This window comes from Monodon monoceros, unplaced genomic scaffold (genome assembly GCF_005190385.1).
Source record: "Monodon monoceros isolate NGI ecotype Baffin Bay Population unplaced genomic scaffold, NGI_Narwhal_1 Super_Scaffold_12, whole genome shotgun sequence".
NCBI classification, from domain to species: Eukaryota; Metazoa; Chordata; class Mammalia; order Artiodactyla; family Monodontidae; genus Monodon; species Monodon monoceros.
In genome coordinates this window covers 105,625,848-105,646,520 of record NW_021703768.1, presented here as the reverse complement: position 1 = coordinate 105,646,520, position 20,673 = coordinate 105,625,848, and the positions used below count along the sequence as shown (strand labels likewise).

Sequence of the window (20,673 nt, the reverse complement as noted above, 5' to 3'; positions counted from 1 at the left end):
ACCACTCTATTCTACCCCCGCCCAAGCTTTAAGGATGCTTATAACAGCACTGTTTATAACAACAAAAAAATTAGAAACAACCTAATTTTCTAGCACTGGTGAAAGGACTGGTGAAAAAAATTTTGGTATAATCATACAGTGGAATACCATGCATCAATTAAAAGTGATATTATAGAAGAATATTTAATGAACTTGAAAGATGTTTACAATATTGTAACTGTAAAAAGTAGATTAAAAATATGTAGCACATGATCCAATTTTAGCAACAGATTAGAATAAACTAGATGAAATTGTCACTAACTTAGGTCAAAAATGGCCTAATACCAGCAACTGCATATGGTTGAACCTAATATGTGGGGAAGGGAGGAGAAGAGGGAGAATGAGAAAGACACAGAGACAGAGAGACAGATATTGAAACACTCTGTGGGCCAATGGGACCACTGGGTAACTCTGGGTCTTAAGACTGTGCGTGATTTTTTTTTATTCATTTAGATTAACTAGATTTTCTAAATTTTCTGCAATTGAATGTATCCTTTTGGCAGAAGGAGAAAAGCAAGCAAAAAGTTACATTTTTAAATAGTTCAATCTGCTGAGCATTTATACTGTGCTATGTTCTGTGCTCCACGCTTTACACACCTCTCTCCAGTCCTCACAGCACTGACAAGGTGGGTGTCATTATCACCTGCAGCACATGGAGGATATTTAGGATGAAAACATGTAGGTAAAATGTCCAAAAACACCAGACTGTGGTAACAGTACTTAAACCCAAGGTTGTCTGCAAACAAAAGTCCAAGCACTTTTCACAAGTCCATTCTGCTCCTGAAGTAGTGAAATCACGTATTTTGGTTAAACATAATATCCCACAATTATGTTTTTCATCTAATATGATCCATTAAGGCGGAGCAGCCAACGATAAGACCTTTCACTGAGCGAGCCTATGGGGTCAGCCAGTGACTCAATATTCAGGGGCACTGAAAATAGGAAATTATATCAGTAGTGAGAACATAGGGCGTTTCTCAAAGAGAAAATAAAATTAAGGAGATGGTTAAATCTGAAGAGCTTCTGTAAGTTGAAAATGATTCTATGCAAACAGAAAGGGCAGTGAACTCACTGTGAAAACAGTACTGATGCTATTAGCTGGCCTGCTAAGGAGTACTCTAACCTGAAAACTAGGCCTGTATAGTACCTGACACATGGCTGGCTCTCAAGATATATTTGGTGAGTGAATGAAAGTGATTGTGCATGCAGAGCAGGATAACTAACTTGGACAAGCAGAGAAAGCTTAAAACCATCATCACAATTCTAGGTACATCCTCCTCTCCTAATTCACTTCAAGCAGTCCAGTTTTCCACGCAAAGGACAGGGAGAGAGAGAATAAGTTCCAAGATACACTGAGTTTTGAACATGTGTCAGCATTATGCAGCTACTTTATTTTAACCTCACAATAACTCGATAAGATGGGTATAATTACTCCAACATTTCACGTGAAAAATGGACTCAGATGATAATTTGCTCAGTCACTTAGCATTCAGGTGGCAAAAGCAAGGGTTCAACCCAAACCCATCAATGCTTCCATATCTGTGCTCTTCCACACACCCTGTGGACCATCCCAAGTGAGCAATGCTCATCAATTACCGGATCCGATATCAGCGCTCATTACTGGCCTGCTTTTCAAAGGGGAACCTTCTAGGACAAAAGTGTCACAGGTATTTGAGAAGTAATACTTGCCTAAAATGAGAGTTCCCAGGCTTCAAAGTGTTAGTAGCAGGTTCATCAGAATGATTTGATAAGAAATGTTCCAACATGTCCATAGCCATGCATGTATTGACAAAAACAAGGCATTAGGAAAAATCTTTGAACAAATGAGAGATGGTTTAGTAAATCTCTTGTTTTTGTGTAGACCAAGAATAAAGAAAGGAGAACAATTCGAGATACAGAGAAATGCCAAATGGACAGATACTCCAGAGGAAAGAACAAGGGCACATGAATACATTGTCTCATCCAAAGGACTCCCTCAGCAGAAAAAAAAAAAAAAAAAGGATGAAATCATTTTTCCCTTAGAGAAAGAAGTGATGGTTACCATCAAATTCACCTTGCTACAAAATTCATCAATCACTAGCTGGCTCAAGAAATGGGTACAATCACTTAGCATTAGACAGGCCTGGACCTTAGCAGGAACACTGCAACTTCATAGGAATGGAAACTTGAGCAAGTCCCTGACCTTTATTATACTTAATTTTCTTTTTGTAAAATGGGGATGGTGAAATGTACTAATTACATCAAAAGTACTTGTTGCTATGTGTGGCACTGCACAGATCTGGTAGCAGCAGAAATTTTATTCCGTGGTTGGCACAGTAGAGCGTCCCACCCCTAGAAAAACATCCTCCAGCTGTATATGAGGCTGGAATAACAGGCCTGTCGGTGGTTTTCATTATTTGTTTGTCTTGCATGAATCATTCATGCCAAAAAGGACAACTTGGTTCTCACAATGTGAATTCCAAAAACAAATTGCCCAGTAACTCCATAAAGTAAAAACAAGCCCTGGTGTATCACCCTTTTCATCCATTTTTATAAAGCCAATTGGAAAAAGCTCAGACCTGGGATGAAAACCAGCGTTAATTTACATCCTATTCTTAATTGTCAATTAAAAACTGGATTTAGAAATTGCTCACTTGCTGGCGATTTAACATGTTCAGAGGTGTAGGCTCATACATGGAGCCCAGAAATATAAAAGGAGAAACTTAGAAACAAACATGTGAACTTCTTAATAATCCTCCCCTTAGCATAAAGAAGTAGATGGTCATAAATAAAATCTAAAGAATCCTGCCATATTAGAAGGCATCAATTCCAGGACTTGATTTTTCCCCAGCTTATCTACACCCACCAAGACCACAGAAACAGCCTTGAAACACAGTTTGAAGTATAAGATGCTTTTTTTAAAGCAATTGGTTCTGAATTATAGCGAAAAACAAAAGGGCCCAATTCTGTGTGCTTGTGTTTGGTATAAAGAAACCTTTAGATGAACTGAATAGTCCGTTTTTTTGTTTTTGTTTTACCTTGGTTTAACACCTCTGGGATCGAAGAGGTAAAACTGTAGAACTATATGGGTTTCAAGAACTTTGTGGATACATCTGTACCAGATACTTACAACAGGATAGTGTGTTGAATCTTGGAACTCATGTTTATCATAGGGAAAGTGCCATCAGTTTATAATACATAACTACCCTCACCAGGGTTGCTGTTTGAAGTAACTAAGACTGTAAGTGCCCTTAACATCTAAATGTCAAGCATCTATTAGGTTACATCAGTCAGCTATACGGACTTAAAAATATATTTTTACATGGAGTTTCACCGTGATGTTCTCCATTGACTTTAAATATAGGAAAATCTGTGATTATGAGAGAATTAATAGGAAAGAAAATTCAGCCCTTCATATTCTCATATATAGACAAAGCACAAATAAGTCACTTTCAAGAAAATATCTCTACAGAAGTGCAGTGGGTTTCAAAAGAGACCAAAATAATTTTCTGCTGTCTCAAAGGATAGAAAAACATGATTCTTCCTGAAATATACACACTTTCTTCCCAAGCCTTGGTTCCCTCAGGGTCTTTTATCTCCCTGTGATTTCATTCCTTGTGCCTCAGGCTAACAAGGCTATGGTGTGTCATTCCCTTTGTTAATGTAGAAGAAAAGATCCTCATTCAAAACATCAAGTGCTTTAAAAATAAAACAAGTTTGTAAAGCTTCTCCATCCATGAAGAAGAACAATAAAAATGTATTTTCCAGATCCTCTGAAAGCACTAAAACCTCATGTCCTTCACATGTCAAAAAGCCGGCTGGAGAGCTGACAGAGTGCCAGCAGTCACTATGGACAACCACCCAGTGCTGTTTATATTAATATTATTCAGTGGCCGAGAGAGAGAACCTTTATTCTTCTTCTTTAAAAAATGAATTTTTGAAGCATGAACCGTCATTTTATAACATCAGTGCATGCTTATCCCAAATTATGAACCAGAAAAAAGGGTGTGAAATGTTTATTCTTTAATGTTTCTAAATATGAATGTTGATGTCTCTCAACAAGAGCATATTGATGACTCTATTCACAGTGGAGGGAAATCTCAAGGATACAAATTGTAGGCTGGGATTAAGTAAGGGATTTGGGGGGATTATATTTATTCACTGAAGTCAAAAGAAAAACAACGACCTTGGGACCCATTATGGGATATCTTGCTTTATAAAGTCTTGCCATATTTTTGCTCTTTTGCTCATTTATTCTTCCATTAAAAATGTACAAAGCAGCTTCTATGGTTACTAAGTTCTGTTTGTTGAGTACTTACTATTGCTCCTCCCTAAGACCTGTCCTGTAGCTAAGATTTCTTTGTCTACTGGAAGAGACTGGCCAACAGTGAGACTCATCAGAAAAGAATGTGCTAAGTCTTGCAGTGCACAGGACACTCAAACACAGAGGACTTACACCCACTGCGCCTCTGGGCAGAGGAGAGCAGGGAGGGGAGAAGGCTTCCAGAAGAGGTGGGCTGGAGGTGAGCACTGAAGGATACATACTCAGGACCACCACTGTGCAAGTACTTATTATCTTCATCCTGGCTGTGAGAGGCCAAAAGGCGGAAGCCTTAAATGATTTGCTTAAAACCCAACAGTAAGGAAAATCAGGTCTCAAACCCTCAGTGCTAACAGGATGGTCTGAAAAATTTAAGTTTTCTTGAGTTAAAAAAAAAAAATTTAACCACAGAAGACAAGTACTACTATAGCAAAGCCCCACGTTCTCACAACCTAGAATTAACTGTTGTGACCATTACATCACATTTGCTTCATCATTTAATGCAAGAAATAACACATTACAGTTAAAGTCCCTTTTATCTCCTTTGTACCTTGTTTTCAGTTCTTTCCCTAACTCCTTCCTCAACGGGAACCACTGTCATGATTTTTTAAAAAAATAAATACATTTATTTATTTATTTTGGGCTGTGCTGGGTCTTTGTTGCTGCGCGTGGGCTTTCTGTACTTGCGGTGAGCGGGGTCTACCCTTTGTTGTAGTGTGTGGGCTTCTCATTGCAGTGGCTTCTCTTTGTTGCAGAGCACTGGCTCTAGGCACGTGAGCTTCAGTAGTTGTGGCTCGCGGGCTCTAGAGCTCAGGCTCAGTAGTTGTGGCACACGGGCTTAGTTGTCCCGTGGCATGTGGGATCTTCCCGGACTAGGGCTCAAACCCGTGTCCCCTGCATTGGCAGGCGGATTCTTAACCACTGTGGCACCAGGGAAGTCCCCGCTGTCATGATTTTAATGTATATCATTCTAGTCTGCTTGTGTGTCCAAAAATTATATATTGCATGAATTAATATATTATTAATATATTAATAATATATTGCATAACTTTTATGAATTTATTAGTTTTCTATTAAACTGTTTATATCACTGTGTATCTTGTTTTCACCCAATATTACGATATTGAGATCCACTAATGTTGACACATCTTTTAATGCAGTGTATTACTACATAGAAATTTATAGGAATGAATGGCTACACAGCATTACACTGTATTAACAACCTCCAATAAATCTATCTTTTCTCATATTCAAGGCCATTTTTACTTGTCTCCAAATTTTCACTGTTACAAAGATGCAAAGACTATATCCCCTATACATGTATGCAAAGGTTTCTCCAAGGTATACAGACAGATGATAAAGAAGTCAAAATAAAATTACCTAATCCTATGGTGTACACAAATCAACATATTATTCTAGAGGCAGCCAAACTGCTCTCCAAAGTTACTCTGCCAACTTACCCTCCTGAGAGCAGTGTGTGCAGGCTTCCTTTCACATCTTCATTAACACTTGATATTGTCAGACTTCTAGACGTTTGCCAATCAGATGGTGAAAAATGACATCATGTTCCTTCATTATGTACTTCCTCAGTTATTACAAAGATAAATATTCTCATATGCTTATTAGCCAATCAGGTTTCCTTGCCTTGAATTACTTTATTGTATCCTTTGCCTAATCTAAAGTTGAGGGGTTTTTTTTCCTTATTGATTTGTGGGAGTTCTTAACATATCCTATATACTAATCATTTGTTTTTGTTTGTTTGTTTTTTTGTTATTTTGGCGGTACGCGGGCCTCTCACTGTTGTGGCCTCTCCCGTCGCGGTGCACAGGCTCCGGACGCGCAGGCTCAGCGGCCATGGCTCACGGGCCCAGCCGCTCCGCGGCATGTGGGATCTTCCCGGACCGGGGCACAAACCCGTGTCCCCTGCATCAGCAGGCGGACTCTCAACCACTGCGCCACCAGGGAAGCCCTAATCATTTGTTTTATACGTTGCAGAAATCTTTCTCCATTCTCTTCTTTCTCTTTTAACTTTGCTTATGATGTCTTAAAGAACTGTTTAACTTTGATGCAGTCTAATTATTCTAAGAACTAATTTACAGCATGGATAAATCTGGTTTGTGTAATACTAATTTTACAACATGAGGCTATTTTTATTTGTAAGGATAAAGGGGCTTTTCTTTAATACATGAACAAAAATTCACGGCTATATACTAATATCAAGTTCAAATCAATTCCATTAAAATTTAAACTTTCTTTGGAAGTTACTTCCACTCACTTTGTGCAAGAGTAGTGAGTAGTAAAACCATTAGGTTTTCACAGAATTTTAAGACACCATTTATGGCCCAGAGGCAGGGCACTTATAACCTCTACTACTTACCCTATTGAAACAGTCTTTATAAGTAGTATAAATGTTACTGTTTTATTACTTTCTACACTTTATTAATTTACACATGTCAAACATGATTACTTTGCTCTAACATATATGTACAAATATTCAAACTTTTTAAAGTCAACTTGGTTGTCAATGAATTAGAAGATATTTTGACCAAAGAAGGAAAAAACATTTTTTTTTCTTATCTGCCCTGAGGAAGTTTTCAAGTATTTAAAAAACATTCTTTGACACAATCACAAACAATAAGAAATTTGATATAGTCATGAAAGATACCAGACTATATATTAAACCAGAGCACTTAATTTTAGCCAATTAACAGCATAACCTTATGAGAGGAAATGTACATGGCTTTACTAAAATCAGGTATTAGTCTCCCTGATTTTACAGGTAAGGTAAAACCTTTCCTCTTTTGAGGGTGGGGAGCTGTCTTACTACACAACTTCTTCAAAGTTTATGGAACTGACACCTAGTTCATCTTGCCTGGCTTCTACAATCTCACTGCAGCTGCTAGTTTATGGGAATTCACCAAGGATGAATGAGCCTGCATCGCACACAGCCAAAGTGGAGCCTGAGCTCCCTTAAGGCCACTGAAGGAAGGACTTCAGGTCATGCCCTTTCTCTAGAAGACCTTTGACCACGTCCTCCTTGACTTCTCCAGATGCTTTGCCTACATATTTGTAGATGGACTTCCAATCCCTCTATTAAACTTGAAAGCATTTGAAAGAAGAGGCAGAGTCTTTCATCTCTCATATCTCATGTTTATATCCATTACTGCTCCTGGAACATTTATGCCTTCATTCCTTCCTTCCACAAATATTTATTGAGAATCACTGGGTGCCCAGCACTGTGCTAGACATTAGGTGAATAAATTAGCTAGGCAGCAGTGAATAAAACAGACAAAATTCACGTTTCTATGGGCCTTCTATCCTGGAGGGGAATACAGACAAAAAAAACAAAACCAACCAAACAAACAAAAAAAACCAAATGAAGTATTTTCAAATAGTGCCATAAAAAAATGTTAAAAAGACGACGTAATAGATAGTTATGGGAGAATATTCTTTATGTAGTCAGGGAAAGCCTCTCCTGGTGATGACACATAGATTGAAAGTACGTTGACCTAAATTAGAAGCCAGCCACATAAAGTTCCAGGGAGGAGAGTATTCTAGGTGGAGGAAATATCAAGTGCAGAGGCAGAAATGAAGCTACTGTGTTCCAAGAAATGTAGGCAGAGGCTGAGCAGTGTGGTACCCTGAGCAAGCCGTGGGATGAGAAGGGGCCGGGAAGGTAGGGAGGGACAGATCAAACAGGGCTTGGTGGGTCACGTTAGGGCTCTGGCGTTTATTCTAACCATAATGGGAAATACTGGGGAGTTTGGGGAAGGGGAGCAGCATGCTCTGAAGTGCAGTTTTACAAGATCACTCTGGTCTCAATACAGAGAACTGACTGGAGTGGGGCTAAAGTAGATGCAACAGTAGGGAAACTATTGTGATCACCAATTAAGAGAGGACAACGGTAGCTTGGATTTGAGTGGCAGGAGTAGAGAGTAGGAAAAGGTTAGATTATCTTATATTTTCAGGTTGAACCAAGATTTTCTGATAAACAGATGTAGAGGGAGATTACACAAGGTTAAAAAAAAACAAGGAAAAAATATCAATAAATGATGTGTGTGGAGTGGAGTTAAATAAAATGACAGCCCAGCCTTGTCTTTACAGCATGTGAACCAACTAGCGCAAGTAACATAAACATCTATAGTGTTCTCACCATGCCCCGAGCAATATGAACCAGACGTGAATTCATCTGGTAAGGACATTAATGGTCAGAGGTTGGAGATAATGCAAAAAACTGCACCAGGGCTCTGTCTGGGGAGCCTCCTGGCAAGCAACTCTGGACAAAGAGAGGCTCCTGCTCAAGAAGGGTGTGGCCTGCTGGGCGAAACGAGATGTCCTCAAAGAGCCCCTCCATCCATTCTCCAGTCCACAGACCGGTCTGATGTGAAGTCTGGTGGAAGGCACAGTTGTCACACAAGGAATTGTAAGTAAGTACCATTTACTGAGCCATTATCATGCCATTGTGTCATTTAATTCTCACAAGCATATGACATAGATACTTTGAACCTTATTTTAAGCCAAGGAAAGTGAGGCAAAGAGACAGCACAGAATGGAGAGGCACTAAGTCTACTGTCATTCAGTTCCAACAGGGAGTTGGGTGGGTGGAGGTGGAAGAGATTGTCTGCCCCTCCAGAGAGTAACCAACAAAAGCCCAGGTTTCAGACTCCTTCACAAAGGCAAAATCTGCAGTTTCTGTGTGTGACCTCTATCAAGATACTCGGGCAGTCCATCAGTGAAATTGCTTTTGGGCAGTTCTGATGAACCATTCTTCCCAAGCTCAATCCTTCCCACCTGTCATCAATGTCCAGCCCTCATGCCAGTGAACCCAAATGATCCACTCTTATTCTGCTGCTCCATCAACCTGATTTCTAAAGTAATTCTGACAGGGTGATGGGTATGTTAACGACTTGCCTTGAGGACTGGGCTCCGGTGACTTCTCTCCCCAGACAACATCGATCCTCTATTGTATCCAGTCAATAGACCTTTACAGCAGACTTTGCTGGTGAACAAGTCAGCTTTTTGTGCCCTACAATTTCTGGCTTGTAATACCCTTCAAATGGATTCCCCCGTTCGAATATCCTGCAGGCAAATTCTTACTACTTATTCCGAGCAGCACAGCGTGCTTGCTTTATCTAAAAGGTTATCAGTACTCTTAATGTTGTATCTGAAAATGTTTGAGCTAGTCTGGCCTCCTAGGCATGTTTTCACTACTTCCAAGTACATTTAACCAGAAATGCAATTGGTGACTAAATAAACCCCAGTTTGGATTTTCTAGACCAAAATTAATTTCCATTTTTTGTTTCTAATTGGTACTAATGTCAAAAGCCTACGGAACAAGCATTTGAAAACTATTTGCTGGCTGCTGGCTGATTTAGGACTCTCCATGTGTTTTTGGATGTGCCCTATAGCCAGAGGAGAAATAAATTTCTCTATAGACCTTTAGAAAATCATAAATAGAATTATATGGGTTGAGAGAACAAATGTATTATTGCTACTCATACAAAAGGTTTAAAGGGTTTCCAAAACAAAGAAAGATCTCGGGGATTGCAGACACATATTTATGAGAGGAAATCACACATAGAATCATAGATTTGAAAGGGATTGTAAATACAATCTTGCCCAACATTCTTAATGTTACAAATGAGGAAATTACAAATGCATTCAACCAAATTGGTGTCATTTTAAATGACATGTTAGTGTGCCCTCGACACCTCTCAGGAACTTTTGTTTTGCTCTTTTGTCTGGTGGTATCAGTCCTGCCTCCTGCTCTCATTCACTGACCCTTATCACTTTCACCAAATCTCCTTTCCAGCTCCAGGAGGCACCAGATCCTTATTTAAATTACTGGCTGTAAAAGAGATGCGAGTCTGGTTCCACTATTTACCAGAAGTATAAACTTAGGCAAGACACTTAATTTTTCTGTGCCTCTATTTTCTCATCTGTAAAACAGGAACAAGAATTGTAACCATCTCATCTGTTGAGCATTAAATGAGTTAGTTCCTGTAAAGCTGTAAAGCCCTTACAAAGATGCTTGGCACATACTAAGCTCTCAATAGAGGAGAACTATTGCTGTCATCATCATTATCAACGTACCCAACTTCTGCTTCCCTTGATATCAGCAGATTATCTCTTCCCCAGTTTACCAAGAGAAGAAAGGTCATCAAATATGAACTCACTCAGATGCTCCTCCCCACTGCCCGTGAGCTCCTGAGCCCAGAAACCTATCGACATCCTGCCTGCCACTCTTTCCTCCCTCGTTTTGTCAGGAATGGGAAGTACTTCACACTAATCCTTCCATCAGTGTCAGGATCCCATCCGTCTTCTCAGGAGCTGTGTTCCCTAGATTAAATAAACTCTCAATTCAATCTCCAGACTCTGTCTTTTCTTTCACCATCCTCTCAGCCTCTTTCACCTTAAAACACAATCAAAAGCAAACAAACAGGGCTTCCCAGGTGGCGCAGTGGTTGAGTGTCCGCCTGCCGACGCAGGGGACATGGGTTCGTGCCCCGGTCCAGGAAGAGGCAACATACCGCGGAGCAGCTGGGACCGTGAGCCATGGCCGCTAAGCCTGCGCGTCTGGAGCCTGTGCTCCGCAACGGGAGAGGCCACAACAGTGAGAGGCCTGCGTACCGCCAAAGAAAAAAAAAGCAAACAAACACCAAACTTTCTCTTGAGCCTACATTTGTCTTTTACTAACTCCCTATCTCTTTACCCTTCCTTGTTGACTTCCCAGTTAAGTTTCTGGAAGAGCAGTCTATGCTTTAGCATCTTTGCATCACCCCTCACCCCACAGCAGTCTGCTTTCTGTCCCCAGCACAACATTAGGCCCTTCTTTCTAGTCCAGCCAGAAAACCTCTCACTACTTTACCCACCACCATTTCTAGCTTCCTCAATCCACCTCTTCTCCTGAGGCTGTTCTCTTTCTCAGGATGAGACATTTACAAGTCTGTCTACTTTTCTCCAGGCTGAGAGCTCTGTGGGAACCAACAACTATTCCTCATTGGTTTCTTTATCTGCAGCATCCAGCACAGTTCCTTGCACACAGTATTCAATGAAAGTTCAAACTATGGACACATGAATGACCTTCTCAGAATCATACATTCAATCTCATTAAATGAAACAAGCATTTACTGCTCTCCAATCACATGCCAGGCACAGTGGAGGCCTGGCATTAACAATGCACAGGCCTCCAGGCATTAACAAAGACATTAACAATGCACAGCCCCTCCCCTCCAGGAGTTATCATCCAGTAAGGGAGGAAGAGAAATACAGGACTGATGAACAGATAAGAGATATTGATGGAGGAGGAACAGAGAGAGAACAGGAAAGAGGAGGAAAGAGAGAACTGGAGCTAAGATAATGTCACATAGGCTAGGGTATTCTTTAGGATGCCAATAGAAGTAAAATACATGCATGCTTTTTTTAAAAAAAAATCATTTAATCAAACCTAAAAAGAGGTAATATGCCCAAGTCAGTCAAATAAATCATGATTTCACTTCAAGCAAACAAACCATGTTCAGTTCTCTGACACACCTGGTTTTTCATACAGAAAATACATTGAGACCCAGGAACACTGACTGTATACCATATATAGGAATCCGTCCATCCACTGACAAGGTAAACAGTCATACTAAACCTCCAAGGGAAGCCTTTTTAAATTTGTGCTTGTGAAGGTGCTGTCAGACTCTTAATTTCCCATGTATATTGGGAAGGAAAAAATATACAGAGAGATAGCTATGAAAACGAGTTACTCTTCTGCCTGCAATGATTGGTCCTGATTAGCCCAGGGAAACTGGGCTGCTGCTGCCTAACGGGAGAAAGCTGAACTATGTGTAGAACCCAAGGGATTCTTTGGGGCACCTCTTGGTACTTCCATGTCTGGTAGTAAAGGCTAATGGAAAGCGTCAACAACCTATAAAAGGCAGGACAACTGAGAATTCAGATCCTTCAGGAATGGAGGTTTGAGTCACTCCTCCAGATGAAGAACCCTAAGTAGCTGAGGTTTGGGCTGAGAGGGAGAAATATGAAATGGGGAAGAAGGAGGCCATACATATAAGTACAGCATGTGACTAATTACAGAAAAGAGGCCTGTAGTAGTTTTTAACATTTCTCTTTGCTTTCTACATCTATGTGTTTATTTGTAGAAGCTATTTTCTTTTTTTCTGCTCTTTGCATTTTTATTTAATTTTATATAAAATAAAAGTTGTTGGAAGATAACTTTAGTATCTAGGTAGCAAAATATTCTGTGGTACTTCATCTGAATTTCAGGAAAAATTAATATAACCGGCTATGGATACCAGGACTTTGGGGACTTGCAGCTCCTAATTTTGGGAAAAGAGTGAGAACATCTTAACTTGTAAGATGTCAGGCTGTATTTTATTAGATGGAAAGGCAGAGTCGTTTTGTTGATGTACAAGAATTCAAATGTGTGTAGAAAGGTGCACAGAAGAGCTGAGTAAACAAAGGAGTGGACTGGACCAGTTATCACTTTATTGTCTCTCAGGGCTAAATTTATCCTTCATTTTTATCTACAAAAATGGATGTGGGCCCTTTAAGTACTCTTCCTTTGCCAGCTGGCTGACTGTTAAGCATTTTCTGTAGGGTGCCGGAGAGACACTGTAGGAGGAAGGTGTTGCCCATCATGGTTCTAGTGTGCCAGCTCAACTGACTCCAGAAGTGCCCATGGCTCTTGCAGCACCCAGCCCCTGCCCTGTCAGCACAGTGGGAGTGGCTTCTCCAGCACAGGCAGCTTCTTCAGCATCCAGCTCCTACAGTGCACTGTGGCTAGCAGCACCCATCAGCCAGCAACTTCCCCTGGCATTCCCCCTTGGGCTTTTTTGTAGCAGAGTGCTTCTGGTAAGACATTTCTCCAGAACAGCTTTCTCAAGCATCCTATAGAACAGATTTCTAGCAAGTTCCAGAAAGCAGATTTCCAGCAAGTTTCACTAGGGGTGTACCATGGCAGTCTCTTTGCCATTCAGTGAGCTGTGGCTGTGCTCTAACAAGGTCTGCATCACACCGTTAGTGGGGCTTCCTCTTTGGGTATTCTATCTCAGCCCTAGGAGTAGTGGATGCTCCTTATTTCTGCCATTCCTATATTCTTTTGAGTGTTATCTACTTTCTACTAGCCAATCTCTACACCAAATTCGTGTTATAGCTAATGATTCTCTTTAATAAACTTTCCCTGCTCAAGTTACTATGTGTTCCAGGAGCAACGAGCATAACAGCACCCAGATCTTGGTTTCTAAATACCATTCTCCAATGGCTCATTCTAGGACTGAAGCAGGAAAAACACAAAGTGAGCTTGGAGTATCCTACAGTAGCAGAAAGTAAGGAACTGCTCAAAAGACCAAACAAAACAAAACGACCAAACAAAAGGACAATGGCATATGAAAAGGACACAGAAGCCACCTAAAAGAACTCCCAGTTGCCAAAGCTGGAACAATTTAAGCAACAAAATAAACAATATAATATTGACTTCTCATGTAAATATATATAAGTCCACACTAATAAATGGGAGAGAATAAATAAATCTTCCTTATAGAATATGTCCAGATAACATATGTAGATATTCTCCCCCTCAAAACCATGGAGCTTAATCTCCACCCTTCATCCTTGAGGGTAGGCTAGACTTAGTGACGTATTCTCAGAGAAAAAGGAAAAGGAAAAATAGTAACTTTATGTGGAGAAACCTGGCAAACACTACACATCACTTCACATGATGAAGGTTAACCGAGTGATGACACCATCAGTGCTGTGATGTGAATATCATCATACCTCTGATACGATATAATGAGACACGCATTTCAACTCTGTGGTATTTTCATAACCTGGACCCCTAGTCTAGTCATGAGGAAAACACAGACTGGGGGACATTCTGAAAGATATCTGGCCAGTTCTCGTCAAGGTTGTCAAGGTTATGAAAAACAAGGACTGAGCAATTGTCACAGACCAGAGGGGACTGGGGAGATGTGAAAATGCAGTGCAGCGCTCAGGACTAGATCCTGGAACAGAAAGAGGACATTAATGGAAAAAATAATAAAATCCAAATAAAGTCTAGTTTGTTTAATAGTAATATACTAGTAAGGAGCTAACTGGTAGTGTATTCATGTCAATTTCTTTTGGCAATTAGTTTTGCCAAGCTAATGGTAACTTAATATGTTAAGGGAAAAACTGGATGCAAGTGTATGGAAACTGTCAACTCTCTTTGTAACTCTTTTAAAATTGTTCCAAAATGAAAGGTTTACTCAAAAAAATTATAGCAGTTTCTGTCTCTTGATTGGACCCTGACTAATACAAGGAACTGGTGTCATTAAAAAAGCAATCATTTTCTGGATCTAACATATATTATCAAATACATGCCTAACAATAACCAGAGAGGAGGGGGGAGAGAGATAAAAATCCTTGGGAATTAGGCCATTTTAACTCTGCTACTTAGTAGATTACTAGAGTGTGCATTTGCTTCAAGAATTATCTGGCCAAGAGTAACTAAATTACACACTTCCTAATGAGTGATATTAGGGTAACAGCTATAGACAAAACCCAGGTAACAAAATTCAGTGCTCTGGCTCAGAATAGCATTTCCTTAGGTGCTTAAAAAAGGTGTCAGAAATGTTTTCTAAGAACATCTTTAAAGCCTTCAGATATCTGTCCACGTTTATTTATGCTTCTGTTCATGATAAAGCCAAAACATAAGCTGTGGAGAATAAACTAAAAGTGACCTCAATATCATCATCCAGGATTGAAAGAACATGTGTTGTCAGAATTCTAGAGGCTTCATTCAAAAGTCAGTCAACTCCGAAATAAAGCAACAGCTTGTTTTCTAGAAGGCCTAAATCCGTTCTAGAGAGTCTGAAACCCATGTAGACCTTTTGTTTTGTTTACACACTCTTTAGTCTGATCTCTTAGTTTGAGGTAAGCTTCAGTTCTTAGGGGACAAAGTATGACTGCAACTAAAATTATTCCACAGTATTCTCACCCTGAAATTAGTAACAAATCTCATTTCTCAAATGAAGAATATAGCCACTCTTCTCTTTCCCAATGGTTTATATAATAATGTTATTTTTCTTCCAAATGTGTAGGAACAACTGATCTTTAAGTTGGAAAAGTCAATGAAAGCAACAATGCATTTGAGGTCAGTTGGCCAGAAAAATGGACATGAGCCAGATCCCACATCCCAAACATTTTGCCTCAACAGCATGTGAACAAAGTGCCCTCTCCCCTCCTGATCTCTAACAGAAGGCTAACAAAACCCTGCAGGACAGTTACCCATTGGAATGGGAAGCCTGTCGCGGCAGAAAGACGCACGCACGCACGCACGCACGCACGCGCGCACGCGCACACACACACACCCCTGTTTAGGACACGACAAAAAGGCTCTTTCACATGGAATGTTCTATGCACAGACAGCATAAGGACCTCCCCTGAAGATGCTGTTTTAGAGGCAGTCAAGAGATCACAAGTCTAAAACAAGTAGTTCTAACAAGATAAAGAGTAATCTCCCCAATTCCAAATGGAAGCAAGTAAAAATTCTTAAAACCAGCTTATCTACATAGCTTAAAGTTCTTTTGGACTAGTTTCAGAAAATTCTTTGGTAGCAAGGAGGACAAAGTTGTGTTGTCATGAGAGTCTGCTAATTTTTAAAACTATTTTTCCCTTTCTCTAAATGTAAACGTTTCATGCATTACAATTTAGTTGCACTTCAATTCCTTCTCACATTTTTCAAGGCAAAACGAAGTATAAAGGAACAGGAAGAGTGCACAATTACACGCACAGCAAGGAGTTAGCCAGAAAACCTAAGTTTTAACTGTGAAATTTAGAAAAGCAACTGTATTACATGAGATTCCATCATTTAATCCTCATAATAATGAATATAGGATTTTAAGTGCAATCTGCTTATAGTCCAAAACACCATCATTTTACAATTATAATTCTAACATAATGGAGAAAAATTATATACTATATTATGAATTGATTTAATACCTAAATGTTCATGAATTTTCATTTATTACCAATAATTCTCCCCAATAATCTGAGCAAGTACTTATTATTTGCACCTCAGAATTCAAAGATAAATATGTTAAGCATTGAAAATATCAATTTTACTTCTGCTTTAGAACCAACAATTGGTAAGTTTTTATCACCAAGAAAATATATTAGATAAACGAACAAGTAAAAACAGACGCAGGAATACAGTAGCTGTGTTACCACAACTGCCTTACTGAGTTAAGGAATCTAACTTCTGGACCGTACCCTGGAAAATGCATTGATATTCACAGAAGTACCAGAATCAGATGATTGAAATCTCCTTTCCAAGTACCTTTCTTTATACTCTATTCATAACAGTTCTGTGTATAATACATGTAGAGATTTAAAAGAAACAGTATTCGTGAGTTGGACTGGGAATCTATACCACATTCTGCATTGGGATGAAGAGGGAAACCTGTGGCTCATGTAATCGGCAGACAAGAGGCCCATACAGCAAAAACATCCGGAGACTGACAACAGCAGGTGGAAACTTACCACTGGAGCAGTTGGTCCCACCCCAGCCAGGCTCACACTGACAGGTGTTTGGAGCAATGCAGCGACCATGGACACATTTATCAGCACAATGGGCTGTCAGAGAGAAAAATCAATCAAATAAGGAAAGTTGGCACAAGAAAAAAAACCCAACAACACAGCTGTTTCACATCTCAGTCTCAAGTATCACTTAAAAACAACATGCATGCTTGATAATTTTCTTCAATCCGTTCCTCAGCCCTCTTACAGTCCTCTGTGTAACCAAACAATTCCCCTTCTTATTTTAATACCTCCAAATAAATTCCTTCATTTCTACTATATAATTCTACTTCATGCTAAATTAGCAAAGAAGTTTCAAGGAAAATTGCCTAATCCACTTTTTAAAAAAATTATCAGTGACTACCAAATATATCCTCTTTGTTTCAGGAGGAGCGTATATGGATGCACAAACAAACCACAAAGCAAGATCTCAGGACTCCAGGGCGACAAGAGTAGTCTGAAAGGTATTCCCTTTACATAATACCTTCACTGGAAACAACAGTCAAATTTCTTTGTGCACATGTTATTCACAACCATGACACAGCAGACTTAGATGCCCTTTTTCTGTTGAGGAGAATATTCGAAAAATGTCACCCAGGTCTTTAGGAAATAGTAAATCTCAATTCCTCTTTTGTTAGTGAATATCACTGGTGTGACTCAACCCATGAAAATAAGGGGTATCATTGCAAACATGAGTGGATGATTAGTCTGATGATTTCCAAAGGAAAGCTCAGTGGGCGGATAGAAACGGATCAGAAATATGCTGTGTTGCACATCAGCATTATCCTCAACATTAGTGCCACTGAGGTTGGTTAAATCTTCTTTAAAATACCTGGATATATGAGTAATTATGAGAACAACTCGGAAGAGTTTGGATTTCAGATGTTCCAGAATTTCATTTAAGGATGGGATAAGGTATCCTATGCTTTAGAGGTAAGCTTTATTAATTCATGTCTTATTACAAAAGTAAAACAGGTCTACTGTCCAAACATAAAATACCAATAAGCAAAATAAACCTCTCTCTTAAGGAAAAGAAAAAGAGAATCATAATATTTTTCAATTTGCCTTCCCACTTAATGAGAAAAAAATCTTTCTATGTCATTAAATATTCTTTTGTGTGATTTATATACTGTGTATAAGTCTATATTGTGTATATATATTTATATATGTTGTGTATATATATTTATATATGTTGTATGTATATATAGTATAGGATATACATATGTAATATATATATTGCTGGACCAAAAGTGATAATCACTTCTAAGGTTTTTATCAAAAAGATTTAGACATGAAGAGATATAAATGAAAGGCATTTTAGATGAAGAGAAAGCAAAAGCAAGCAGTAGAAAGAAAAACAAATGGAAATGAGAAGATCTGTTAGGGTGCAGTGTTTGGAGCAATAGCTTTGAAAGAGAGAGACACTCTGAAAACCAAACTAAGGTGTCAGGACTTTATTCTGAGAATTAGCTGGGAATATTCTAATGAAAGATATAAACTTGTTATAAGAAAGAAACTATCAGGTAGGTCACCTGATGAGGACACTGCAACAAAATGAAATGACCAAAATTTCAGGAAATACACGTTTATGTCCTATTACTAGAATAATTCTTTAGCATCCAGGCAGTTTGGTGAGGGGTATCAGGCCAGATGAGCTAGAGATTTTGACACTAGACCTCCAAGGAGATGCTTAGCAACCTCATAATACTTGATACAATTACGTATTTAATTATAATGAGTAGCAAAATCTGCCTGTAACATATGAACACACTGCCCTACAACATGTGGACTTCTGCTGCCAGGTTAAGTCAACATGTGCTAATCTCAGGGTTCAGTGCCTCCAGCCATTTCTATGCATGTTTGATATTGCAGATGGGTCATTCATTCAAAAGACCATAGCTCTGTACTGTTATTTCTTAACATTTAGCTATACATGTATAAGCCAGCAAAATAACATAACTAGAGTATGCAAGGTTCAACTAAATGCCACAGAAGGCCCAGTTCTAATTGTGTAGGGCGTGTTCTGGACCCTGTATCACACTGTTTTATGGTAGCCAGGACACCCCCATCTCACAGAGAGTGCTGGCACCCATTGTAAATATGTAAATTTGACCGTGCTTGGTCTAACTTGTCTTATGTACTAATGGCATCTATGCTTGCAACATACTGTTAGTGATCAGCCTTCAGACATCAAATTCCCAATTTATCCTGCATCAAGATACTAAAACTATTTAAAATTCTGTTTGTATATTTTGAGAAGTTTTAAAAATCAGATACTAGATCTCAAATATGAAACCAGAGTTTTCTGATTGTGTGCATCTAAAAGAAAACACAGAGGGCTTCCCTGATGGCTCAGTGGTTGAGAGTCTGCCTGCCGATGCAGGGGACGCGGGTTCGTGCCCCGGTCTGGGAAGATCCCACATGCCATGGAGCGGCTGGGCCTGTGAGCCATGGCCGCTGAGCCTGAACGTCCAGAACCTGTGCTCCGCAGCGGGAGAGGCCACAGCAGTAAGAGGCCCGCGTACCGCAAAAAAAAAAAAAAGAAAAGAAAACACAGAAATTGGATATGATGGTTGATGAAAAGAAGTATCATTCGTATCCTCAAGTTTCAAATTTTTGTGTTTTTTTAAAATACTCTTGTTGGCCTCACCCATTAATTTTACACTAAGAAAATGCTATAAATGTTAACTTATAAGGTATATCTATATTAATAAAACACTACTTTGTCTTTATATCTTAGGCATCTACACATAATTTCATTTGACAGAAAAATCAGTTCCACTATTTGAAACTTGGAAAATCTCTGGGTTCCCAGGACACTGGATTGGATGACAGCTACCTGGGGTTTCCTATCTACAAAGAGCGGGTGGCCAGGAGGGGAAGGTTTTGGGGGGTGTTCCATGGGAAGGTCTCAGTTTGCTCCTCCCCTTTTTTCTGTCTCCTTTCATTTTCTCACTCCTTATCTTCCTTTTCACCTTCTTTTACTACACGTTTCTCTCCCCTAAAATACTTCCTTGATATGCACAGTCACTACAAAGAATGCAGATTAAACTGTGGTTTTAGTTGTAGTTGTGTTGGCTCTTAGCCCCTGAGTAACCCCAAAAGATTTCCACTGTACCCACCTGAATCAACCAGAAAGAAAAGTAAGACAGAGCAAACAGGTCTAGAACCTTTCCTCCAATATCAAGATAGCCTTTACCAAAATGGGTAAAGAAATGCATGATAAGCTAAACCTGGGTCCCAGAAGATTAGGAATCAGAATTGCTTATGCTTGGATACCAATTGATTGTTTTTTGTTACTCTTGTTTTGTTGATTACAAAAAAGGATATTAAGTGAATTTCTATATGTAAAAATCAAAGGAGATCTGCTTCAAAATGCTTTGAGATTGCTGAATAATCATACGAATACTCTCATGTTTGATTCCTGATGATATGAACTTTGTGTTTTATGAAATAAACACCAAGAAGTCCAGTCAACTGTAATAGATGGAAAAAAATCCTATCATGGTATTTTTTAAATCTAGATTATTTCTATGAAAACCTTGAAATAATAACATTTGGCTAAAGTCTGAAGCAAAACGTAAATAGATAGTTAGCAGAAAACAAATTAGTCTGTAAGTTAATTAGGAATTGGAAGGGGCAATCTGCTTTCCTAATGATTTTTTTTCTTAATTAAAGCTAGAGTCAAAGGAATCAACTTGAAGCATTGAAGCCTAAAGTCAAATAATGATCTAAGTAATGGAAAATATTATTGGTATGGATTCTCAAAGGAAAGA

At 39.2% G+C, this 20,673-nt stretch overlaps 1 protein-coding gene across 1 annotated transcript in view; it reads right to left on the bottom strand.

Moving 5' to 3' along the window:
• The window catches only part of MEGF10 (multiple EGF like domains 10), a 120,958-nt gene that overhangs the window by 66,075 nt on the left and 34,210 nt on the right, over positions 1-20,673 (bottom strand). Inside the window, exon 4 of the mRNA XM_029217803.1 lies at positions 16,862-16,954. Coding sequence (XP_029073636.1) covers positions 16,862-16,954 — 93 coding nt within the window. The remainder of the gene's footprint in view (positions 1-16,861; positions 16,955-20,673) is intronic.